Source organism: Mustela lutreola, chromosome 2 (assembly GCF_030435805.1).
Source record: "Mustela lutreola isolate mMusLut2 chromosome 2, mMusLut2.pri, whole genome shotgun sequence".
NCBI classification, from domain to species: Eukaryota; Metazoa; Chordata; class Mammalia; order Carnivora; family Mustelidae; genus Mustela; species Mustela lutreola.
Genome location: NC_081291.1, coordinates 94,050,781 through 94,077,412, shown reverse-complemented (window position 1 = coordinate 94,077,412; position 26,632 = coordinate 94,050,781). Strand labels below are relative to the sequence as shown.

At 37.5% G+C, this 26,632-nt stretch overlaps 1 protein-coding gene and 1 non-coding gene across 3 annotated transcripts in view; one reads left to right on the top strand and one right to left on the bottom strand.

The window, feature by feature from the left end:
* ACAD11 (acyl-CoA dehydrogenase family member 11) overlaps positions 1-20,516 on the top strand; it is a 92,814-nt gene extending 72,298 nt beyond the window's left edge. For both annotated transcript variants that reach the window (XM_059162616.1, XM_059162617.1), the window contains 7 exons: positions 2,515-2,581; positions 3,640-3,725; positions 6,633-6,704; positions 7,599-7,753; positions 18,297-18,413; positions 19,278-19,387; positions 20,273-20,516. In XM_059162616.1, coding sequence (XP_059018599.1) covers positions 2,515-2,581; positions 3,640-3,725; positions 6,633-6,704; positions 7,599-7,753; positions 18,297-18,413; positions 19,278-19,387; positions 20,273-20,387 — 722 coding nt within the window. In that variant the 3' untranslated portion in view covers positions 20,388-20,516. The remainder of the gene's footprint in view (positions 1-2,514; positions 2,582-3,639; positions 3,726-6,632; positions 6,705-7,598; positions 7,754-18,296; positions 18,414-19,277; positions 19,388-20,272) is intronic.
* A 4,969-nt stretch (positions 20,517-25,485) lies between these two features.
* On the bottom strand, positions 25,486-25,592 carry LOC131826134 (U6 spliceosomal RNA). The gene has a single exon (XR_009351429.1). It is a non-coding gene; the product is annotated as a U6 spliceosomal RNA (small nuclear RNA).
* Positions 25,593-26,632: the final 1,040 nt, after the last annotated feature.

The window sequence follows — 26,632 nt, the reverse complement described above, 5'->3', positions numbered from 1 at the left end:
TGGTACATTCTCCAGAATAGATCACATCCTGGGTCACATTTCAGGTCTCAGCCAGTACCAAAAGATTGGGATCACTCCCTGCATATTTTCAGATGACAATGCTTTAGAACTCAGCCACAAGAGGAAAGTTGGAAAGAACTCAAATACATGGAGGCTAAAGAGCATCCTACTAAGGAATGAATAAGGCAACCAGAAAATTAAAGAAGAATTTTTAAAAATTCATGGAAACAAATGACAATGAAAACACAATTGTTCAAAATCTTTGGTATATAACAGAGGCGGTCCTGAGAGGAAAGTATATAGCAATACAAGCCTTTCTCAAGAAACAAGAAAGGTCTCAAATACACAACCTAACCCTACACCTAAAGGAGCTGGAAAAAAAAACAGAAAATAAAGCCTAAACCCAGCAGAAGAGAAATAATAAAGATCAGAGCAGAAATCAATGAAATAGGAACCAAAAGAACAGTAGAACAGATCAAGGAAACTAGGAGCTGGTTCTTTGAAACAATTAATAAGATTGATAAAGCCCCTGGCCAGACTTATCAAAAAGAAAAGAAAAAGGACCCAGATAAATAACATCATGAATAAAAGAGGAGAGATCACAACAAACACCAAAGAAATACAAACAATTATAAGAACATACTATGAGTAACTAATACACCAGCAAATTACAATCTGGAAGAAATGGATGCATTCCTAGAGACATATAAACTACCAAAACTGAACCAAGAAGAAATAGAAAACCTGAACAGACGTATATATTTATTTTAATGGAATCTCAGGAGTAATGGGGGACAAACAAATTTCTGCATTCGTGAATCTCTCCAAGTTGGTTTTAGAAAAGCTATCAAGGGGAGCATGGGTTGTTCAGTTGGTTGAATGTCCAACTCTTGATTTCGGCTCAGGTCATGATCTAAGGGTTGTGGGATCAAGCTTCAAGTAGGGCTCCTCACTCAATGTGATGCCTGCTTGGAATTTTTTTCACTCTCCCTCTTCCTCTGCCCCTCCCCCTTGTCACGTGTGTGCTAAATAAATAAATAAGAAGGCTACCAATTTGGTTTCTATTCTGAGCTCTAGCAAATTCTAAATTAATTTCTACTGTATAGTTTTCTGTTTATTTAGTTTAGTATCTCCTCAGATATACCAAAAACACAATAAGAGTACAGTTATGACTGTAATTCTGTTTCATTTGCTTCTTCTATAGAGCCAGAGATTCAACTATAAGGAATTTTAAAATTTCATTTGTGAGTCCTGGGGTTTAAAGTAAACCCCTTCTCTCTACCTTTACTCTTGACTTTTATCCTCCGTTTCTTTATCTCTGTTTGCCATGGTCTCTGTTTCTTGCCTAATCAGCAACATTCACAACCTTTTATTACAGTATATTTTATAACTGTTCTATTTTATTAGTTGTTGTTAATATCTTACTATGTCTAAGTTAAAAATTAAACTTTATCACATATGTGTATGTATGGGGAAAAAAGCAGTATACATAGGATTTGGTCCAATTGCAATCTCAGGCATCCATTGGTGATCTTAGAACATATATCCCTTGTGGATAAGGGGCATTGCTGTATTTGAAATAATTCCCAATATTTCTCATTGAATGGTCAAATGATTTCAAATCTCTTAAAACCATTTTTTATAAAAAGTTTAAAAAAAGAATCTGATAATTTGTTTAAAGATTTTGTACAGATGTGTTTAACTTAGTCTGATCCTGTGGTGTGTAGCTTTGTAATTAGAAAGCCAATTAAATGGTAGTTTCCCTGAGGGACAGGGCTTAGACTTAACTGGTGAAAAAGAAATGTAGTTTTTATAAGAAGGCCCCTTTGGGAAATTGCCATAGAGCTGTGAACTGTGATAAAATAAAAGTTTGTATTTAAATGGAAAGAACTTTAGATTTCAAATTCCTGACCTTTAATAAATAAAAAAATGAGAACTTAGGCTTATTGATGGTAGAGTCAGAGCCTTATATATGTAGACAACTCCAGGTAAATCATCCTCAGCTGCTCCTTAGTATAGTATGTCTTGACCAAATAGTATAGTCAGGATAGGTACTGAGATCCTCAGACCAACTCACCTTCACCCAACTCCATGGTAAGGGAAATGAGGTCTTTCTCAGCCACTGGCTGGATAGTTAAAACCATATGAGATTTAATACTTTGTTGGTCATATTTCAGAAAATAGGAGATCTAAACAGGAGGAAATACGCTAGAAGAATTTCACAACCTTTCTAACATGCCGAAATAGTATGAATGAGAGAGCCGTCATTTTGTCTTAAGGGTTGCAGCTGTTTCATGGCATCAGTTTCTGGTTATTTTTGCAGCTCTTATTGATGGTGTCCACTCTTGGCTTTGCCTGTGCAGTTTAGCACATAAGCATTTTTAAATGAATTAAGGGTTTTCTTCCTATTTTTTTGCAAGATAAACTTGGAAGGATTAGAACTTTAAGGGTGAAATGTCAGACTAAAAAATTTCTTTTTGTGTTGTATTCTGCTTATTTTCCCCCTTGCTTTAGGAGCTGGAAATCCAAAGTGCACAATTGCAATTGTTATGGGAAGAACAAAAAATGCCTCTGCAACCAGGTAACAAAATAATTGTGATTGAGAGATCTATTTGGGAATAAGAATTGCGCTTTCTATCCACATAATTTACTTAAAATATGCCATTTGGTCGGGGCACCTGGGTGGCTCAGTTAAGTTTCCAAATCTTGATTTCCACTCAGGTCATGATCTCAAGGTTGTGAGACTGAGCCCTGTGTCAGGCTCTGCACTGGGCATGGAGCCTGCTTAAGATTCCCTCCTTCAGCCCCTCCTACCTCTGTCTCTCCCACCGACTCTAAAATAATTTTTTTTTTAAATACACCATTTGGACTTACAAATCATAATATAAAATGTGAGATTAATGTCACATTTGTGTTTCACAGTTATTTCACTGTAAGATAATATTTAAGAAGCATTTCAGGAAGTGTTGCTGTATGTTCTTCACTGTGTAATTTCCTGCATTAAAAAGTGTTGCTGAGGGGCGCCTGGGTATCTCAATGAGTTAAAGTCTCTGCTTTCGCCTCGGGTCATGATCTCAGAGTCCTGGGATTGAGCCCTGCATCGGCTCTCTGCTTTGTGGGGAGCCTGCTTCCTCCTCTCTCTCCCTGCCTGCCTCTCTGCCTACTTGTGATCTCTGTCTGTTAAATAAATAAATAAAAATCTTTTAAAAATATAAATAAATAAATAAATAAATAAATAAATAAAAAGAAAGTGTTGCTGAATCCTCAGAACTGTTTGGATCAGATTATAAAATACATTAAAATTTTCAGAACTGTCTATAAGTAATTAAGTGATTAGATATGTAGATCAAAGTTGATAGTCTTGCAAAATTTGATATTGCGTATCAGTTCCCAGTTTCCATTGCTGAGCAACGAGAATCCTCAAATAACTAACTTATTTTCAAATCATTGTTACTGTTCCAGATCACAGCCAACATCCAACTCTGCTTGATGTATGTCTTTTACACAATTTCCATTCCAGACATCATTGCTTACATGATTACATAATAACAACAAAAATGACAATTGCAACTCCACCTAGGATCTGTTTTATTTTTCCACTTAGCACACTTTCCCTAACATCTGTTTTTCTTTAACTAGATACAAACAACACAGCATGGTTCTTGTCCCTCTCAACACACCTGGAGTAGAAATAATAAGGCCTTTGTCAGTGTTTGGCTACATGGGTAAGTACTCAACCAATATGAGCATGCATTAGCAAGCAGGACAACTGAAATATGCAGTAACACTTAAGGGAACAGATAGCATTATAATGTAGGAGATGTATTCTTAGAAGTCCTTTAGTGCTGATGACTATCTTCATATAAATGCTGGTGGAACTCAGAATAAAGCAAAGAGAGAGAAGTGGTGCAACACTGGACTTCATTTTGTTTCCTTTTTGGAAAGGGTAGATTGTATTCAAGGAACAGCAGCTAAGACTGATACTTCTGTCATCCTGGAGAATGCTATAATGAAACAGACTTAGAAAAATTAAATCTAAGTAATCCATAGTAAAATTCACGTTTTTTTTTTTTTTTTTTTTTTGGGAGAGAGCGAGCAAGAATGGGGGTGAGAGACAAAGGGAAAGGGAGAATCTTAAATAGGCCCAGGCCCAGTGCATAACCCAGTGCGGGGCTTGAGATCATGACCCTGAGACCATGACCCCCGCCAAAATCAAGACAAGGATGCTTAACCAACTGAGTTACCCAGGCACCCCAATAAAATTCACTTTTGTCTTCAAGTTTAGCTTTATTAACCAATCAAACTACAAAAACTATTAGTAAGCAATGAATTTTGACTGATTTGAATGCAAAACTTTCCTTCCTTCTGTTCTTTGGATGGAATTTCTAAAAAGCAAGGATACTTTTGTTTCCTGCTACCTACCTCAGGCTCATTGTTCATTGTTCCCTTGCTGCTCAGGTCATTCACTCAGCAAGTACTTATTGAGGGCTGACCATTGTTCTAGGTGCTTGGAATACATCAGTGAACACAATAGGCTAGGATCTGTGCCCTCATGGAGTTTACATGCTAGGGGAAGGAGAGAGTAGCAATAACTACAAACACATAAATAACTAAATTACAGCAAATCAGCAGGTAAATGCTATGGAAAAGTTTTTTGAACCTGATCCATATGATCTTCTGTGGTGACCCTGGCTTTGTCTTTGTAGTTGAATATGGCTAATAAAAATGTTCAATACCAGATGTAAGTAAGACTTGGAGTTTTGGAGAACATTTGTCATCACCTCCCATAGGATGCAGCTGTAGAATATACCCGCAGACTAAGCATAATTTTCAAGACAGTGATGAACAAGCTCACTAGAGGAAATTGTGCATGGGGATCTGTTGGGTTGCAGAGCAATGGCCTGAAGACCCCCAAAATGGATTTATAGTTTAAATTGCCTGGAAATCACCTCTATTGCAGAACCTATATTTGAATTTTCAGTGAGACAGATTCACCAGCACCTCTCCAACTCCCATGCCCAAGGCCAAAAGAAACAATTGTGGAGAAGATCAATTATTAATGTCTATTCTGACAGGAAAAGGGTGTGGAATTTGCATGAGATTATCTCCAGAACTTGATGAAGGGTGGGTGGGGAGCAGGAGGAGGGGTAGGCGGTATGATGTAAAGACAGAAATGTTCCCAGTCTCCATCAAATGCAAGCATTTCCAAGAGGCAAACATAGGGAACAAGCCTGGACTGGGAGTAAACATACCTCAAAGTCCAATCACTGCTTTGTTTTTGAATACTGAGCCTGCTCTGTCCCTTGTAGGAGGCTCTTTGCCTCTTCAGGCATTGATTTACACAATGATAAAATAAGAAACTTGAATTACATTACTCACTTTTAATTTTTGAACCATTGGAACCTTTTTCTCTTTCCAAGCAAAATTTTCTATGGAACCCCATATATTAGAAGTCTCAAAGAAAAAGCAGTAATAAAATAATAGTAAGATAATCTGTTTGGGTCTGTGAAGCCACCTTCCATTTTAGTAACTCTGCAACTTCAGAAAATGAATTTGAAAGTCTAGATCAAATGATTTCTAAAATCTCTTCTAAGTGGAACAGTTGATGAGTTTTCTAGGGTATGGAGTGCTAAGGGTTCAGAGCTTGAGGTCTACCTAGGAATATCTGACATATAAGGCTCTTAAGTCCTACTTCTGAGTAATTTCTTTGAGTAATTATTAATTATATATGAAATTTTTTTGGTCTTAAAGACCCGCGGATCCCCTTACCCAAGAATTCAACACTGCCACAGGATGCAAACAGCAAGAGGTTCTTTATTGTTACGCAGGCGCCTGCGGGTGGTCAGCGCGTGCCTGCGGGTGGTCAGCAGCTCCTGCTAGCTGAGCACACCAGGCTGGGGTGGTGCAGGATTTTTATAGACAGGTACATACAAGTCCCGGATGGGATGGGGCTGATTGGCTGACAATTTGAACATTTGAAAAAAAGGCATACTTGGTGTTAGTGGATTGGCCCTGGAAGACCCCCTCGCGCGAAGAGAAAGGCAGGAAGGAGAAACAAAGAGGGGAAGTTTGACCTTAGGTAGGCAGAAAGACATCCTGCCTACCTGACTATGCAGCCCCCTGTCGACGTGACCTACGGGACCATGCAGCCCCCTTGCCTACGTGACCATGCCCCGGCTATTAGGAGAGGGTATCTTGTTCAAACAGGAGTCAAGTGTCATGCCCTAAAAGCCAAGCGGTTACAGAAAGGCAAAAGAGCAGTTACATTGAATTCAACCCTGGGGGAAGGGTCTTTTCATTGCAAGGGGAGGAGGGGTACTTTTACACAACAAAAGAGCAGTTAATTAGTTAACGACGGGGGGGGGGGGGTGTCTTTCAGGTCAACTCATTTTGCTCTTTAAAATTATATTTTCTAGGGGCGCCTGGGTGGCTCAGTGGGTTAAGCCACTGCCTTCGGCTCCTGTCATGATCTCAGGGTCCTGGGATCGAGTCCCGCATCAGGCTCTCTGCTCGGCGGGGAGCCTGCTTCCTCCTCTCTCTCTCTCTCTCTGCCTACTTGTGATCTCTGTCTGTCAAATAAAATAAATAAAATCTTAAAAAAATAAAATAAAATTATATTTTCTATTTTATAGATCATCTTCATGGAGGACATTTTGAGATTCATTTTAATCAAGTAAGAGTTCCTGCCACCAACTTAATACTAGGTGAGATAAGTTGGAGAAATGATTCTCCAGTATTGTGTACTAAAGTATTTTCGTCTGAATCTGGAAAAGATAAGAAATATACTTTGATTTAGATACTTTTCCCTCCTACTCCATTTATAAGGCAACATTTTTCATGGTGGATTTTTTTTTACATGGAATAATATTTAAGTGTTTGATTTGGTTTTATATATCACATCAATTGAAAACATCGCTAAGTACAAAAAAATGTACAATTCAGAGCAACAAACTTTTTCCTAAAACATGACTTTCAGGTCTCCACTTGTTCTAAGAAAACCTCAATGTTCTTTCTGAATTCAAGTCTTATATATAAACCCATTAGAAGTATAAATAACTTTGCATATTAAATGACTGGAATGTCCTCATCCTCTTGCTTACTAAAATCCTACCCAACCCAACCTTCAGAGAACATCTCAAATGGCACTTCTTTCAGAATGGTTTTGTGTTCTTCACCCCATCCACTCAACAAGCCCCTGCTGCCTCCCTCAGGAGACAATCTCTCTCTCCTTTGCCTTTCTTTGTTCTCCTCCATATCCCTTATTCCTAGCATCCTTGCCTCTACTTCTGGATTCTGAACTCCTAGTGTAGGGACTGTGTCTTATCTTTGTAACCACTGCGGCACTTAAAAAATACATGGATAGTTGGTTCTCAAGAGACAGTTCCTGAATTGGATTAAAATGTTTAGCAGTGGTAGTTTTAAAAAACATGGAAATCAAACGTTCCATAAATAATGAACACTATTACAGAGCTGACTTTTTTCCTACCAGAATACCACAATTCTCATTGAGGGGGCAGTTCATCGTTTTCTCAAGATTTGTCTAAATAACAAAATAAGTGGGCTGTGGCCACTTTAATGTTTTCCTTTCTTCCTTACAGGTGAAGGTAGGGGATTTGAAATTGCCCAAGGCCGCCTTGGACCAGGCAGAATCCATCACTGTATGAGAACAGTAGGGGTGGCAGAACGAGCTTTGCAGATTATGTGTGAACGAGCAACACAGAGGGTGGCCTTTAAGAAGAAACTGTTTTCACATGTAAGGATGATTATTTATTTGAATTTACTATAGCCCCATGCACTCACTGACCTTGTAACAAAACAGCATTATTGATCTTAGGGAGATTTCCTCTACGTAAATAAGATGCTTTTTTTCCCACAAAGTATATTTTCCTGTACTTAATATAGTCTAATGAGAGATCTTTAACTTTGTGAAAGATTAAATAATTCCCAATGTGCTTCAGCACAGCTCAAAGAGTATGGACAGTTCCTTCAACTTTCTCATACTCTTGTTCTCTAGAGAAACTGGTACATTAGCATTCTCTGTGGATCTGAGAGGGCTGGCATAAAGAAGAAGGATTTGCCTTGTTCTTTGGCTTTCTGAAGGGAATTAGTAATAAGTGAGGAAATATAGGAAAATAACCTACAACTCAGTGAGAGGAGAGAGATCTAAAAAATGGAAGGCCTGCTTCTGTAGGAAGTGAGTTCCCTGTTACTAGAGAAATATAAGTAGAAATTGGACCAATAGTTTGGTGGGATGTTCATGATTTTTTGAATTCCCATCTATAAGTTATGTACTATGGAGTCTGTTCTTTACAAAGCACAATAAACAATAAAGTTACATGTGCCCACTATAATCAAAATTAGAGAATATTTTATCAAGAGGGAAAAGAAGCAGTCATTTCTGACTTCCTTGGGAAACTTTATAAGTGGGATATTCAAATCATCTCCCAAAAGCCCTCCTTTTAAGAAGGCAAGAAAAATTATTCTTAAATATTCAGTATTTAGGATTGCTAACATTTTAGTGTTAGGTCAAATGTAGGCTGATAAAATTGTATCTGTGTTTGCTGGACATGTACATTTTAGTACATTGGTTCCCTTGTATATTTGTGAGCATCTTTTAAAATTTCACAGTATATTTTTTACCTTAAATTCCTATAGACTGTGTTTTCTTTTTGTGAAATATTATTCAGCATATCTGTGATTTAGTTATAACACTGTTCTTATGGAAAAATACAACCTATTTTTAGCGCACACCTAGGGATAATTTGTGGGGAACCCCTTTAGTATATGGCAAGGGCAAGGAGTTCAGCTGTTGGATGGACACTGTGGGAGGAAGTAAAATAAGGTATCAATTTTGGGACCATGGATACAACTCCATGCTGCTCTGAGTAGGAGCTAAAGAGTTGCTCATGGCATCAATTTCTTCCTGTACTTTTCTCTTTTCAAGTTTGCCACCCAAACCCTGGAACAGGATGCAAGAAGGACAGGGAGAGATGCAAAGACATCTTGAACACATAAAAGCACTCTCCTTAAGTTTCATGAGAGATATTTTTAACACTATACCAAAGGGAAATTTCCCTCTTGCTTTTTGTAAGTTAATGTATCAGGCAGAACAAGCCTGAGCTTTTCAAAAACATGCCTCCCTTCACTGGAAACTTCTTGCATTTGGCACAAAGAAAATGATCTGGCAGAAGCAAAAGATATGTTGAGGCATGTCGTAAACAAAAATATGAGCCAGATTTTTTTTTTTCAGTTTATGTATGTAACATTCCATTTCCCTGAATTTGGAGACTCTTTTCCAGCTGCCTTCTAAATTATTTCAGGCACGAAAGTAGAAAGTTCTGTATCAAAATAATGTCTTAGTAAATTAATCTGGCACCTCCTTAGAGCACTCAGTTTCTGCCCACTAAATGCTTTTCAGCAAATCAAAGGTCAGTAGAGACCCAACTGAGAATACTTTCTTTTATTCAAAAGCTAAAAAATAAATGTATTTGTGATCTGTTCATGAAGTTATAATCACCCAGCTTTATAGTTATCAAAAAGATACTTACTGCTGGGGCTTATTTGAAGTTGTTAATTTAGAGCCTTGGTTCAACCTCTAGAGTCATCCAATAGAAATATGTTCTAGTAACTGAACGTTTAAAAAAAAAAAAAGCTTTAGTTAAATAAAAAAAAATTTTTAATAGCTACATTTTTTAAAAGTAAAAAGAATGATGAAATTGATTTTTATAATCTATCTTATTTAACCCAGTATATTTAAAATGTTATCACTTCAAAATGAAATAAATATAAAAAGATTAAGGTATTTTACATTCTTTTTTAAAAACTACTAATTTTACTAAATTGGGTGTATAGTTCACATTTACGATACATCTTCATTCAGACTAGGCATATTTCAGATGCTCAGTAGCCACAAGTAGTTATTAGCAGCTATTATGTTGAACATCAGTGTTATAGGAAAACTGATCAAATACCACTGTTTAAGAAAGGTACTGCAGCAAATATAACCAAGCATAAAAGTGACTATGGAATGTTAATGTGGATCAAATAATAGCACTGTAATTGGCTGCTGATCAAACTTAACAAATTATTCTCCACTGTAAATATCAGTTCTATGATGAGGAATGGAAACAGCAACAACAAAAAACTCATTATGGCCAACCAGAAGTATCTGTTATTATCTATTGAGTTGCTTGTAGGATTTTATGATAAGGTTTGGTTTCTATATTCTTTAGTGATATATCTCCTGTTTCATTCTTGACATTAGTAATTTGTGCCTACTTTTTCCTTTGTCAGTCTTGCTAGAGGTCTGTTGCTTTTACTGATATTTTCAAAGAATATAAAATGTATTAATTTTTAAAAAAGATTATTTATTTATTTATTTATTTGACAGAGAGAGATCACAAGCAGGCAGAGAGGCAGGCAGAGAGAGAGAGGAGGAAGCAGGCTCCCTGCTGAGCAAAGAGCCGATGTGGGGCTTGATCCCAGGACCCTGAGATCATGACCCGAGCCGAAGGCAGTGGCTTAACCCACTGAGCCACCCAGGCGCTCCTAAAATATATTAATTATTAACATACAAAACTATAAAATGTGGTTGTTATATTAGGGCTTAATATTAACAAGATATGTGTTTCATTGATTTTTCTCTATTTTATTGATTTCTGCTCTTTATTATATACTTCCTTTTGCTTATTTGTGTTTGTTTTGCTTTTTGGATTTATTTTGGTTCTTGAAGTGGTAGCATCCATCATTGATTTGAGACTTTTCCTCCTTTTTAATGTATGTTTTTTAGTGCTATAAATTTCCCTCTCAGTACTGCTTTACCTGTGTCCCACAAATTGTGATATATTGTGTTTTCATGTTAATTCAGCTCAATTTATTTTTCAATTTTCTTTGAGCCTCTTCTTTGACATATGAATTATTTAAGAACTGTGTTATTTAGTTTCCAAGTGTTTGGAGATTTTCCTGTTACTCTGTCCTTATTTCTAGTTTGATTCCATTGTGGTTACAGAACAAACTATATTATTTAATTTCTTACAAATTTGTTGAGATTTGTTTTGTGGCTTAGGATATTGTTTCTCTTACTGTTTGAGAACGTTGGGAAAGAATGTGTATTCTCCTGTTTTGGGGTGGAATGTTCTATAAATGTCTCTTAGATCCTGTTGCTTGTTGGTGTTGTTGAATTCCTCTGTATTCTGGCTGACTTTCTGTCTAGTTGTTCTATCAGTAGTTGGGAGAGGGGTGTTGAAGCTCCAGCTAGGATTGTGGATTTGTTTACTGCTCCTTTCATTTCTGTCAGCTTTTTCTTACATAGTCAGCAGCTCCATTGTTTGCTGCATACACATTTAAGATTTCTACTTCTTCTTGATGGATTTACCCTTTTATCATTATATAATGACCCTCTCTGTCTTTGGTAATTTTCTTTGTTCTGCTTCATCTGATAGTAATATAGCTGGTCCTGCTTTCATGTGATTAATGTTTGCATATTACATATTTTTTATTTTTTTGTTTTGTTTTTAGCTTGCTTATATCATTATATTTGAAGTGAATTTCTTCTAGTTGGCACTTAGGTGGTTCTTGTTTTTAATCCACTCCGTAGTCTTTGCCTTTGTAATAATTCATGTTATGACTTAAGTGTGCCATTTAATTTATTGTTTTATGTTCTCTGTTTTTCATTCCTTTAGGTTAATTTAACATTTTTAGAATTCCAGTTTGATTCATCTATAGTGTTTCTGGGTATACCTTTTTGTATAGCTCTTTTATTTTATTTTTTTTTAAAGATTTTATTTATTTATTTATTTATTTGACAGAGACACAGCAAGAGAGAGAACACAGGCAGGGGGAGTGGGAGAGGGTGAAGCAGACTTCCTACTGCCAAGCAGGAAACCCAATGTGGGGCCTGATCCCAGGACCCTGGGATCATGACCTGAGCCAAAGGCAAACGCTTAATGACTAAACCACCCAGGCACCCCTAGCTCTTTTAGTGACTGGTCTAGGTATTACATTATATAAATATATACATATTTGTATAAATGCATGTATTTTACCAGTGTCCTCATTTTATTCGTTTGAATGAAGTATAGAAACTTTATCTCCCTTAATTTAAGTCGCTTTAACTCCTTCATTTATAATTGTCTTCAGTAATTCTTCTACATAAATTTAGAATGACATCACAGTGTTAAAATTTTTACTTCAACTGTTAAACATAATTTAGAAAATTCAAGAAGCAAAGAAAAGTCAATTGTATTTAACTATATATTTTCTTACTATGTTCATTCTTTCTTCCTGATTTCTTAAGGTTCCTCTTTCTGTTTAGGGAAATTCCTTTAGCCATTCTTTTAAGAGTCTGTAGGTGATATTTTTGTTTGTTTGTATGTCCCCACTATACCCATATTGTTGAGAGTATTATCATGAACAGAAGTTGAATTGTGTCAAATGCTATTTCTGCATCTGTTGAGATAATCATATTATTTTTATCCTTCATTTTGTTAATGTGGTATACCCATTGATTGATTTTACAGATATTGAACCATCCTAGTGTCCCCAAAATAAAGCCCACTTGATTGTGGTTGATGACCCTTTATTGTACTGTTGAATGTGGTGTTGAGGATTTTTGCCATCTATGTTCATCAGGGATATTGGCCTGCAGTTTTCTTGTTTTGTACTGTCTATCTCATTTTAATTTCAGCATAATGGTGGTGTTGTAGGAAGAATTTGAAAGCTTTCCTTCCTCTTTTATTCTTGGGAATAGTTTGAGAATCATTAATAACTCTTCTTTAAATGTTTGGTAGAATTAAGAAGCCATCTAGTTCTAGACTCTTGTTTGTTGAGAATTTTTTATTATTATTGAGTCATTTCATTACCAGTAATCATTCTTCCTGACTCATTTTTGGAAGATTGTATGTTTCCAGGAATTTATCTGCTTCTTATAGGATGCCCATTTTGTTGGCATATAACTGTTCATAGTAGTCTCTTCTAATTAATTGTATTTAATCAATTTTTGTGGTGTCAACTGTTACTTCTCTTTCGTTTCTGATTTTATTTATGTCTTCTCTGTTTTTCTCTTGATGAGGCTAGCTAATGGCTTATCGATTTTATTTCTGCTCTGATCTTTATTATCTCCTAACTTCCACTAACTTAGGTCTTCATTTGTTCTTTTCCTAGTTAATTTAGGTGTAAGATTAGATTGTTTGAGATTTTTTTCTTTTTTTTTTTTTAAGATTTTATTTATTTATTTGACAGACAGAGATCACAAGTAGGCAGAGAGGCAGGCAGAGAGAGAGGAGGAAGCAGGCTCCCTGCAGAGCAGAGAGCCCGATGATGTGGGGCTTCATCCCAGGACCTGATCATGACCTGAGCTGAAGGCAGAGGCTTTAACCCACTGAGCCAGCCAGGTGCCCCAGATTGTTTGAGACTTTTCTTGTTTCTAGATCTGTATTACTATAAACTTTCTTCTTACAACTGCTTTTACTGCACTTCCTAGACTTAGTCATTGTGTTTTCATTTTGTCTCCATGTATTTTTTAATTTCCTCTTTGATATCTTTGTTAATTTATTGGTTATTTAATAGCTTGTTGTTTAGCCTCCACATGTTTGTGTTTTCCTTTTTTTTTTTCTTTTTTGGTTGTAATTGATTTCTAGTTTTATACCATTGTGCTTGGAAAAGATGCTTGATATGATTACAGTTTTCCTAAATCTGTTGAGGCTTATTTTGTGACCTAATGTGATCTATCCTGGAGAATGTTCCATTTGCACTTGAAAAGAATGTATATTCTTTGTTTTGGGGTGGAATGTTCCCTGTATATGTTAAGTCCATTTAATCTAATGTGCCATTCAAAGACACTGTTTCTTTGTTGACTTTCTGCCCCAGTGATCTATCCATTGATGTAAGTGGATTGCTATATATATATATATATATATATATATATATATATATATATTTATATTTATATAATGCCCTTCTTTATCTCTTGGTGTGGTTTGTTGTTGTTTTTAAGTAGGCTCCTGTTTTTAAGCAGGTCTTGAATTCATGACCCAGAGAGTTACATGCTCAAACGACTGAGCCAGCTAGGTGTCCCAACAGATTTTGTTCTATTTTTTAATATTTCTATTTTTTTAAAGATTTTATTTATTTGATAGAACATGAGAAAGAGAGCACGAGTCTGGGGTCAGGGGCAGAGCTGAGTGAGAGCCCAACCCATATTTTTATGAGTCGATTTCTGGAGTCTCTTCTGTTCCAAAGACCTATCATCTCTCCCTTTGCTAATACCACACAGTCTTCAGATCAGGTAGTGATCTGATTCCTCTAACTTTCTTCTGTTTCAAATTGTTTTTGTTATTTTAGTTTCTTTGCATTTCACATAATTTTTAGGACAGGTATATATTTATATTTATATATTAGGACAGGTATATTTATATCCACAAAAATGTCCTGCTGGAATTCAGATTGGAATTACACTAAATCTGTAGAAGAATTTGAAGACAGCTGACATCTGTACTATTAGTCTAGCAGTCCATAAACACAGTATTCCTCTATATTTAGGCTTCCTTTTTTTTTAATCAATTTTATAATTTTTTAGCATTTGGATACTACACATGTTTTGTTAGATTTGTGCCTTTTAAAAATTCTCTTGTAAGTAGCATTTTTAAAATTTCAGTTTCCAACTGTTTAATGCTAGCATATAGACAAAAAATTGATGCTATGTGTTGATCTTGTATCCCATAATTTTCCTAAACTCTATTAGTTCTAGGAAGGTTGCTTTGTTTGGTAGAATCCTAAGGATTTTCTAACAATCACGTTGTCTGTGAGTATGGATAGTTTTACCTCTTTTTTTCCCCCCAAACTGTATGCAATTTCTTTCTCTTGACTCACTACATTGGGTAGGACTTCCCTCAATGATGATAAATAGGAGTGGTTAGAGTAAACATCCTTGCTTTGTTCCCAGTGTTGGGGGAAAAGCACTTAGTCTTTTATCATTAAGCATGTTAACTGTAGAATTTTTTAGATGCTCTACATTGGGTTGAATAAGTTCCTTTCTAGTCCTAGTTTGCTGAGAGTTTTTATTATGAATACATGCTGAATCTTGTCAAGTGCTATTCTGGATCAACTGACATGATCATGTACTTTCTCTTTTTCAGGCTAATATGGCATATTACAATAATTATTTTTCTTAGTAACTGATTTTTTAATATGAATGAACCTTGCATTCCTGAGATAAATCTTACTTGGTTGTGGTGTACATTCTTTTTATATATTGCTGGACTTTATTTCCTCATAGGTTTTTGCATCTATATTGGTCTTGTTTATTCTTATCTGGTTTTCGATTAGGGCAATTCTGGCCTCATAAAATGAGTTGGCAAGTGTTTCCTCCATTTCTACTTTGTAGAAGAAATCGCACAGAATTGGTGTTATTTCTTCTTTAATTATTTAGTAACATTTACCAGTAATACTATCTGGACCTGATCATTCTTATTTCAGGAGCTTTTAAACTGTGAATTCAACTTCTTTAATATTGTAGAATACTCTATTTCACCTGCAGTGAGTTTTGGTAGTTTATGAATCTTGACAAATTGGTCCACTTCATTTAAGTTGTTAAATTTTGTGCTCTGCACACATGCCTGAATGTGTGGGTTCCAAGGCCCAGATCTAGAGTCAGGGAGCCTCCACTTCAGCTTCAGCTCCAGCCCCATTCCCCAATCCAGCTATTCCCAGAGAGTTCTGCATTGCAGTTTATAGGTGCCCATATAGATTAATAATGTCATTTCCAGTGACTTCCACTTCCAGAAAGATGAAACAGATGCACTTTCCCCCGTTCCTTTTGCTGAATACAACTAAAAACCTGGGGATTAGCTATAAAACAAACACTGGAAGACTCTGATAGGTGAAGAGGAGGTGGGAGACTGGCTAAGCTAAAAGAACAACATGGTAGTGAGTTCCCTGAGTTGGGTTGTTTGTTTGTTTGTTTGTTTGTTTTTGCCTATACATTCCAGACTTGGAGCTGAAAAAGTTAACAAACTGAAAATGCCTGTGAGCACAGACAAAAATTTTTGAAAAATACTTCCAACAGAAGTCTACCCTATTTAGCTGAAGGTTTGGGTAGGGGCAGCCTAGCGAAACAGAAAACTTTTAAAAGTCACGAATCACAAGGAAAGAGACCAAGAGAGGAAGGAAGGAGCAAAGAACTACAAAAACAATGAGAAAACAATGAGCAAAATGGCAATAAGAACATATCTAACAGTAACTATTTTAAATGTAAATGCGCTATTTAATCACATCGTAGAGTGATGGAATGGATGAAAAAAACAAAACCAAAACAAAACCAATTAAAGACCGTTCAATGGGAAAAGGTTAGTCTCTATAGTAAATGGTGGTGGAACAGTTGGACATTCATAGGCAAAAAAAAAAAAAAATGAAACTTGTCCTAAACCTTACACCTCACACAAAATTTAACTCCAAGTAAACCATAGATCTAAATGTAAAAGGTAAAACTATATAACCTTTAGGAAAAAAAATAGGAATGAGTCTTTGTGACAAGATTAAGCAAAATGTTCTTAAGACAAGCACCAGAAGCACAACTGATAAGAGAAAAAATTGACAAATTGGACATCATTAAATTTAATCACATTTGTACTTTGAAAGTTACTCTTAAGAGAATGAAAATGAAACATACTTGGAGAAGATGTTTGGAAATTGCCCATGTGACAGTTGACTTGTATCTTTAATAAAGAGCTCTTTAAACAGCAGTAGGAGAACAATCCACTTTAAAAAGTGGAGGTATGACGTGAACAGACATGTCACCAAAGAGACTATATAGACAGAAAATAAGCCCATCAAGAGGTGATCAGCATCATTAGTCATAGGAAAATGCAAATTTAAACTACCATGAAATAGCTCTGCATTGTTAAAATGACTAATAAAATGACTCATCTCCTATCTTTTTTATGTTTCTGGCTTATATTTAAAAAAAAAAAAAAGAATACCAAGTGCTAATGTTTCCCACAGCAGCTGAAACTATTATATACTACTAGTGGGAATACAAAATGGTACAGTTGGTCTGGAAAACTGTTTGACAGTTTCTTATAAGCATTTACCAGATTATCTAGTAGTTCTGTTCCCTGCATTTGCTTTAAAAAATGAAAAGTATAGTCCTACAGAAACCTGTGTGCACATGATTACAGAAGCTCTGTTAATAATCACCAAAAACTAGAAACAACCCAAATATCCTTCAGCGGGTGAATGGATAAACAAACTGGTACATCCTTACAATGGGATACTACTCAACGATAAAAAGGAATGGACAGTTGTTGGTACACAGAACAACTTGGTCCGTGACAATCAAAAGCATTATGCTGAGTGAAAGAAGCCAGTCTCTAAAGAAATACATACTACATGATTGCATTTACATGACATTCTGAGAAAGGCAAAATGATAGTAGCTGATAACTTACCATCAGTGGTTGGGAGAGTTTAGAGGTTGGGGAGGGTATGACTAAAAAGGGGCAGCAGCTCTAAAGAGGAGATGGAACTGCTCTGTACCTTGATTGTGGTTACAGCAATCTACACATGTGGTACGGTTCATACAACTGTTCATCAAAGGCAAAGGTCATTGTTACTAAATAACACAACAAAGAACTGCTGCACCTTCCCCACACTGACATTGTCCTGGGGATCATCTCAATTGTCTATAAACAAGTCCACCATCATATATATTTATCCGAGTTTCTTTTCTTTTTTTTTTTTTTATTTCTTTATCAGAGAGAGAGAGGGGGAGAGAGCGAGCACAGGCAGACAGAATGGCAGGCAGAGGCAGAGGGAGAAGCAGGCTCCCTGCTGAGCAAGGAGCCCGATGTGGGACTCGATCCCAGGATGCTGGGATCATGACCTGAGCCGAAGGCAGCTGCTCAACCAACTGAGCCACCCAGGCGTCCCTTTATCCGAGTTTCAATGAGACTGTAAGATTAGCACTCAGGAGGGCCAGGGAGGAATGTTTCAGCAATAAGATGGTTGCTCAGTTCAGCCGTCTTGACTTTAGACATCAAGATATCCAAAATAAATTATCTTTCTCAGCAAAGAAAATGTCTAGCGTTGTTAACTAAAGTCTGGCAGTGTTAACTTTCGCATTGCTCAAGTACGTGGTTGGCTGGTACGTATCAAATAAAGGAACTCCATCATTAAACAACAAAGTAAGGCTTGGAAACGGTCGTTGGCCTAGAGTTTCACCAAGCTACAAGGTCGTGTTAGATGTGGACCTCATGCCAGCTTATCCAGTCCTCCTTTTTGCTGCCCTTTGCTGCCCTGCAGGAGGTTGTGGCTCACTGGATTGCTGAAAGCCGCATTGCCATTGAGAAGATATGTCTGTTGACCTTGAAAGCTGCCCACAGCATTGACACTCTGGGCAGCGCTGGCGCTAAGAAGGAGGTAAAGCCCCTTGGGCCCACTGTCTGCCAAACCTTCTTCAGTTTCTTTCACCCACTGGGCTTTTCAGGTTTTGAGGTGCCTTGATGGTACTAAGAATATTGGAAACAACTTCTGTGATTTTGGTTTCAAGATTATAAATATATGTCACTTGCTAGTTTTCCTTTCACTTGCCTGTTTTAGGGAATGATTTTCAGGATGTAGAATATCTTCAGCATTCTTGAGATGCAGCACCAGGGAGTAGGGAAATCCAAGACTAAACAGACTTGGAATTATACCCAGAATGTCACTTTCTGGCAGGTGGTCTTGGGCAAAGTATCTGACCTTGTTGCCTGTGGCCTAGGGTTCTACTGAAGAGTGACCAAGGTGATACAGAGTGCACAGCACTTTGCTACCACATAGTATATGTATATACATGTATATACATGCATCTTCGTAAAAGATGCATCTCATCTGCTATCTTTCTATGTTTCTGGCTGATATGGAGTAAGAATGTAATTGTTTAATTCTAAAAACCAAGAGAAAACTGATTAATAAGGGCTCTTGAATTAGTTTAATGATCCCTAAGGTGATAAATGTGATTTATCAGCTGCCTTAAATCCTTTTGGAAACAAGGCAAGTCATAAGTAATAAAATATGATTTGGAAGAGATATCTCTTTTCAGAATGTCTATATTGACGGAATTATGGCCATTAGCCTCATTACAATGAATCTCTTTGTTGGCTTCTATCAAAGATCCTGTTTCAGTGATGAATTCATGTGGGAAATTTCCCTTGTCTCATTTCACAAAGAAAATACAGACTATATCAAATTCTGTCACATTGTGTACTAAGAAAGGAACATTCCTTTTTTATCTTGCTTATGTAGATAGCAATGATTAAAGTGGCTGCCCCTCGGACTGTCTGCAAAATTATTGACCGGGCGATCCAAGTGTGTGGAGGTGCGGGTGTTTCCCAGGATTACCCTCTGGCTAACATGTAAGTAGGTGTCACTTAGTAATCATCTACATTTGACAGGCTTGGAATGGGATGGAATTAAAAATCTATAGCTGCCTTGACCCTTACTGTTTCAGAAGAAAACAAAGATACTAAAAGTATAATTCAAGGCTAAATGAGGTAATATAGGTACCCAGTACCAATAAATAGTTGCTCTTATGATTACAGTTATCATTTTGCTCAGTGATGTCAACTTTTCCCACGTTGGGGTTCATGCACCAGTGAGGAAATGACACTGGGGCTTCATCCCGAAACCAGAATGATGTGACAGAAGCACAGATGGCACAGGGCACCCAGACCCAGGCCTGGGTATGTCCTTAGGACTGTTTGCCCCCTCCACAGGGATGGCTCAGGCCAGTGACCATCTAATGTCCAGATTCTGGTTGCTGGGAGTCAAGGAACACTCTCCAGTGCCTCACTACAAGGTCCCCATGCCACCTTCTCTCCCACACTGGAGACAAGAGTCTCGTGCCCCACCAGTTTTTTCCATCCATTTTTAACCAGAAGAACTAAATATATAGTACTACATATTTACAGTATGTAAGTATTCCATATTTATACTTCACTCCATGTGGCTTATCTAAGATATCTCTTAGTTCTAGCAACTTCTGGAACCCTAAAGCAAACCAAGACTGAGATTAAGCCCACTGCACTGGGCCATTTAAGATTCCTCTCCCCAAAGTGAGAACTTTCTATGGCATTTCATACACTCTAGGCTTACTTTCCTTGGTTCTCTTTGTGCTCTTTTTATTGTCTTGGCGAGAGTTCAAAAATGAATAGTCTTGGCTTAGAGTCAGTGACTGACGTTGAAGCATGATGTTCCTGGTCAATAACTCCTGCCATTCCTGCTCCTTTTGTTTGTTCCAGGTATGCCCTAATGCGAACCCTGCGCTTAGCAGACGGGCCCGATGAAGTCCACCTCTCAGCAATCGCAGCGATGGAGCTGCGGGACCAAGCTGGAGGCATTAGGTCCAAGGTGTAGCAGGTGGCGGTGTCTCGCCTTCACACACACTTCACGGGCTCTGGCATTTGTACCTCGTTCTTGTCTCACGCCAGTTTGCACACAGGATTAATTACTCATTTTCAGTAAAGATTAAAGCATCTGTTTTGATCATTGGATTTTATAATTTCAAGGGTCACAAAGGTTTAAGTTAAATAAGAAATTCTATAGCTGCTGTCGTTCAGTCTATTACCTATGTGGTTAGCCTTTATTTTTAAAACATTCGACTTGTAAAGAAATAAGTAAACTGGAGAGCTGAAACATAGGCATAAAAATATTTTGACTTTTTGAGTCCCAGGAACTGTTCCATTTAAGTAAATGTTCAAGGAATCATTGCTCTGTAAAAAATACGATGGGATTTTTTTTAACACTGGTTTTAGAGGGTGGTTTAACACTTTGTAGTAAGTACCACAGTGTTTGCACTGGGGTAGGGACCGACTGAGTCATTTTAGAATTTATATAAGCCTCTTCATAATTCAACAGAAAGTGTGTATGCATAAAATCTGAACGCAGCTTAAAGTTTGATAGAAAACATGGCGTATTATGAGAAAACATAATTAAGAAAGTTTTAAATTATGTATAATGTGTTGACGAGAACAGTGGGTAGTTTAAACCATAAGAAAGTTATTTGGTTTTGAGAAGAGATTACCAGCCATCTGTTCTGAATGCCATCCCGTTAATATCAACACCCTAAACAAACATCCTGTGGCTCTTTAAATCAGTGCTGCCAGTACAGTGGCCACTGGCCGCATGTGACTCTTGAGCACTTTAATTGTGCTGAGTGCAACTGAGGAACTTTTGATTGTTTAAAATTTTAATTAAATATCAATTCTTTTTTTTTTTTTTTTAATATTTTATTTGTTTATTTGACAGCTAGAGAGAGAGCACAAGTAAGCAGAGTGGCAGGGAGATGGGGAGAGAGAGAAGCAGGCTCTCTGCTGAGAGCCTGCTGCGGGGCTCGATCCCAGGACCCTGGAATCACGACCCGAGCCGAAGGCAGCCGCTCAACCAACTGAGCCACCCGGGCGCCCCTAAATATCAATTCTTAACTCAGTTACTGGAAAACTTTTAAGTATGCTAGCAATAATTTGGGTATGTGAATTGACCCTTTCAAATGTAAATTTCATGAAATCTAAATATGGAGCAAGTGTTTTGGCTGAAAATTTAACATCCAAATTAAGACACAATGTAAGTGTAAAATATGTACCAAATTTGGAACACTTAGTGTGAGAAAAAGGTAAAATAGCTCATTAATACTTTTTAAGTAGTGATTTTATATCTAAAATGCAGATATAAGGCATACCTTGTTTTATTGTGCTTCATTTTTTGCACTTCTTCCAAATCAAACATTTGCAGCAACTCTGCGTTGGGCAGGTCAGCACCATTTTTCCAACAGCATTTGCTCACTTTGTCTGTCAAATTTTGGTAATTCTTGCAATATTTCAAACTTGTTCATTATTATTATATTTGAACTGCTGCAATCTCATGATGAAACTTAAACAGATGAGGAGGTGCTTCTTATAGATGAGCACAGAAAGTCTTGCTTGAGGTAGAATCAAATCCTGGGGAAGATGCTGTGAAGACTGTTGAAGTGACAAAGATTTAGAATATGACATAAACTTAGTTGATAAAGCAGTGGCAGGATTTCAGAGGTTTGACTCCTGTTTTGAAAGAAATTCTACTGTGGGTAAAATGCTATCAAATAGCATCACATGCTACAGAGAAAAAGTTAATGAGGAAAAGAGTCAATTCATATAGGAAATTTCATTGTCTTGTTTTTAAAAATTGCCCCAGCCATGCCAGGCTTCAGCAACCACCACCGTGGTGATTGAGCAGCCATCAACATCAAGGCAAGACCCTCTACCAGCAAAAAGATTAACTCACTGAAAGTGCAGGTGATGGTTAACATATTTTCTTAGCAATAAAGTATTTTTTAAAGATTTTATTTTTAGGGGGGCGCCTGGGTGGCTCAGTGGGTTGGGCCGCTGCCTTCGGCTCGGGTCGTGATCTCAGCGTCCTGGGATCGAGCCCCGCATCGGGCTCTCTGCTCCACAGGGAGCCTGCTTCCCTTTCTCTCTCTCTCTGCCTGCCTCTCTGCCTGCTTGTGATCTCTGTCTGTCGAATAAATAAATAAAATCTTTAAAAAAAAAAAAAAGATTTTATTTTTAGGGGTGCCTGGGTGGCTCGGTCAGCTAAGCATCTGCCTTTAGCTCAGGACATAATCTAAGCATCCTAATATTGAGCCCCTTGTCAGGCTCCCTGCTAATTGGAGAGTCTGCTTCTCCTCACTCTCCTTCTGTGCTCACTCTCTCTCAAATAAATGAAATCCTTTTAAAATTTAGAATTATAAGTTATAATTCTAAATTTAAAAAGGATTTTATTTTTAAGTAATCGCTACACCCACCCAACATGGGGCTCAAACTCTCAACCCTGAGATCAAGAGTCACATACTCTATAGATTAAGCCAGCCAGGCGCCCCTAAAATATTGTTAATTAAGGTGTGTACACTGTTTTCTTTTAGACAATACTATTGCACACTTAGTAGATTGTAGTGTAAATACTACTTTTATATGTACTGGGAAACCAGGAAGTTCATTTGACTTGCTTTATTGCCACATTTGCTTTATTGTGGTGGTCTGGAACCAATCCTGCAGCATCTTTGAGGTATGCCTGTACTCAGTTAAAATATATCATTAAAATTAATTTCTCCTGTTTCTTGTTACCTTTCTGGTGTGCATGCCACTAGACTATTAACTGGTAAAATTTTAAATGTTCCAAGCACAAGTATTATTTCTAAAAATTTTAAAATTCTCTTCTATTAGTGTCCACATCAGATAATTTACTGATGTCTAGAGATTATTTAAGTGTCTTCCTGGAGTGAAGAGCAGGCATTTGACAAAGAGAAACCTGGCTTCTGATTCCTGTGTGCCACATGGGCCTCCTAAACATTTGCCTTTGAGCCTTAACCTCTCTGCCCCTCATTTTTCTTTCTGTACCCTGGGATTAACTGTTAAATCTAGAGGACCCTTACCTATGGAGGGTTTATTGTGACAATCACTGAAGCACTGAAGCACTCAGATATTTCTGAACCACAGTATTTTATAAGGCATCTTCATCTGAAGTAGATAAAATATTAAAACCCGAGCTATCAAACCTAGTTTTAAAAGTTGTGACTTAGAAGAAATCAAGATTATTTCTGAACAATTAAAATTAAAGATTATATCCAGTACTTACAATTTTGTGATAATTTTTTCCTGTGCCCTTTGAGGAAAACTGGCTAAACTGCTGGTTGACTTCAATTTATCTATTTTTATCCATGACTGCCCTATACACAACCATCTCTAAGGCAAGTCACTTCATGTGGCCCATAATCACTTCTCTCTCCTACGTTTCATTTATGTAAATACAACATTATAAAGAGTGGTAAGGGTTGTTTTGAAAAGAAAATTTCAGTCTCTGTAGAGTGAAAAGATCAAGGGATGCTTTGCCTGGACCGTGGTGAATGAATGGATTGACTCTAAGTATGGGAGCTCAGAGCCATTTCTAGGATCAGCTCAGAGCCATTTCTAGGATCTCCTCAGGCTGTCCCGGGGAGTCACTATGCAGCAGTACACCCCTGACGGCCAGCCAGGTTTGGCATGCTCCCTGGTTCCAAAAGGACAAGTTGCCCCTATAGTAACCACCCAGTGGGAAGGCAGAAGAAGGAGAGCTTACAGGCAGTGCTTTACCCAGCAAGACCTCTCCAAGATTTGCACGTGGTCAGCAGCAGGGAGGAATGGCCTCATGACAGCCCGACAGGAAAGTTCCCGTGAGGCTCCCTACAAAAGTGGTGTTGGAAGTTATGGCAGTGCTTGTCCCGGAGTGTAGCTGGTTAAGGATCTCTTTGATAGTTGATATTTTAACCTTAGAAACATACAGCAGAAAGTATGATCATGAAGGAGTGGATTTCCTCATTAGCCTGTGATTATTTACAGAGGTTTTCCCCAGGTCTGTATCACCCCAGCTTTTCCCACAGCTATGGTCTACTTACATGCCCTAGGCATGCCCACCTTTTGTCCAGGAGAACTAGAGTGGGTGGAAAGCAGCAGAGTCCATAGCAGCATTAAGTATTTTATGATTTTTTTCAATTATTTTTATTTCAAGTTTTTATTTAAATTCTAATTAGTAAAAAATAAAAAAAAAATTCTAGTTAACATATAGTGTAATACAGGTTTCAGGAGTAGAATTTAATGATTCATCACTTACATATAACCCCCAATGCTCATCACAAGTGTCCTCCTTAATGCCCATCTAGCCCAGCCCCTACCCACATTGCTCCATCACCTTCAGTTTGTTCTCTATCCTAAAGAGTTTCCTGTGGTTTACTGTCCTCTTTTCCCCCCCCATCCCATATGTTCATCTGTGTTGTTTCTTAAATTCTACGTGAGTGAGATCATATGGTATTTCTCTTTCTCTAACTTACTTCTCTTAGCATAATACTCTATAGATCCCTCTATGTTGATGCAAATGGTAAGATTTCATTCTTTCTGATGGCTGAGTAGTATTACATCGTGTATACACCACTTCTTTATGCATTCATCAGTCAGCGGACATTTGGGCTCTTTCCATATTTGGCTATTGTAGATAATGCTGCTATAAATATCGGGGTGTGTGTGCCCCTTCAAATCTGTATTTTTGTATCCTTTGGGTAAGTACCTAGTAGTGTGATTGCTGGGTCATAGAATAGCTGTATTTTCAACTTCTTGAGGAACCTCCATACTGTCTTCCAGAGTGCCTGCACCAGTTTATATTCCCACCAACAGTGCAAGGGGGCTCCCCTTTCTCCAATCCTCACCAACACCTGTTGTTTCCAGACTTGTTAATTTTAGCCATTCTGACTGGTGTGAGCCATTCTCACTGTGGTTTTGATTTGTATTTCCCTGATGATGAGTGACAAGCATCTTTTCATGTGTCAGTTAGCCATGTGTCTTCTTTGGAAAAATGTCTGTTCACGTCTTCTGCCTGTTTCTTAACTGGATAATTTTTGGATGTTGAATTTGCTAAGTCTTTATAGGTTTTGGATACTTACCTTTTTTTTTCTTTAAATATGAAAGACTTCACAAATTTGTGTGTCATCCTTGCACAGGGGCTATGCTAATTTTCTCTGTATTGTTTCAATTTTAGTATATGTGCTGCCAAAGCAAGCACTCAGATACTTACCCTTTATCCACTATGTCATCTGCAAATATCTTCTCCTACTCCATAGATTGTCTTTTAGTTTTGTTGTTTCCTTCACTGTGCAGAAGCTTTTTATCCTGATGAAGTCCCAATAGTTCATTTTTGCTTTTGTTCCCCCTGCCTCTGAGGAGGTGTCTAGTAAGAAGCTGCTGTGGCCGAGATCGAAGAGATTACTGCCTGTGTTCTCTTCTAGGATTTTGAAGGTTTCCTGTCTCAAATTTAGGCATTTCAACCATTTTGAATTTAATGTTGTGTATGGTATAAGCAAGTGGTCCAGTTTTGTTCTCCATGTTGCTGTCCAGTTTTCCCAACACCATTTGTTGAAGAGACTGGCCTTTTTCCATTGGATATTCCTTGCTGCTTTGCTGAAGATTGTCTGTAGAGTTATGGGTCCATTTTTGGGTTTTCTATTCTGTTCTACTGATGTATGTATCTCTTTTTGTGCCATATTTTTGTTTTGTATGTATCTGTCTTGATGATTACACCTTTGTAATAGAGCTTGAAGTCTGGGACTGTGATGCCACGAGCTTTACTTTTCTTTTTCAAGATAGCTTTGGCTATTTGGGGTATTTTGTGGTTCCATACAAATTTTAGGTTTGTTCTGGCTCTTTGAGAAATGCTGGTGGTGTTTTGGTAGGGATTGTATGAAATATCTAAATTGCCTTGAGTAAGCACTTAAGCATTTTTCTTAAAGATTTCATTTATTTATTTGAGAGAGAGAGAGAGCACGAGCAGGGAGAGGGCAGAGGGAGAGGGAGAAGCAGGCTCCCCACTGAGCAGGGAACCCAATGTAGGGGTCTATCCCAGGGCACTGAGATCATGACCTGAGCCTAAGGCAGACACTTAACCGACTGAGCCACCCAGGCACCCCAATATTTAAAAATATTTTAATAAAAAGTTGCACAAGGCTTACAAAAAGAAAAAAAAAAAATCTCATCCTTTCATGAATAAGCTACAACCAATTCTGAGAAGTTCAGAAGGAAGGCACTTTTTACCCAGGCTTCTGAAGG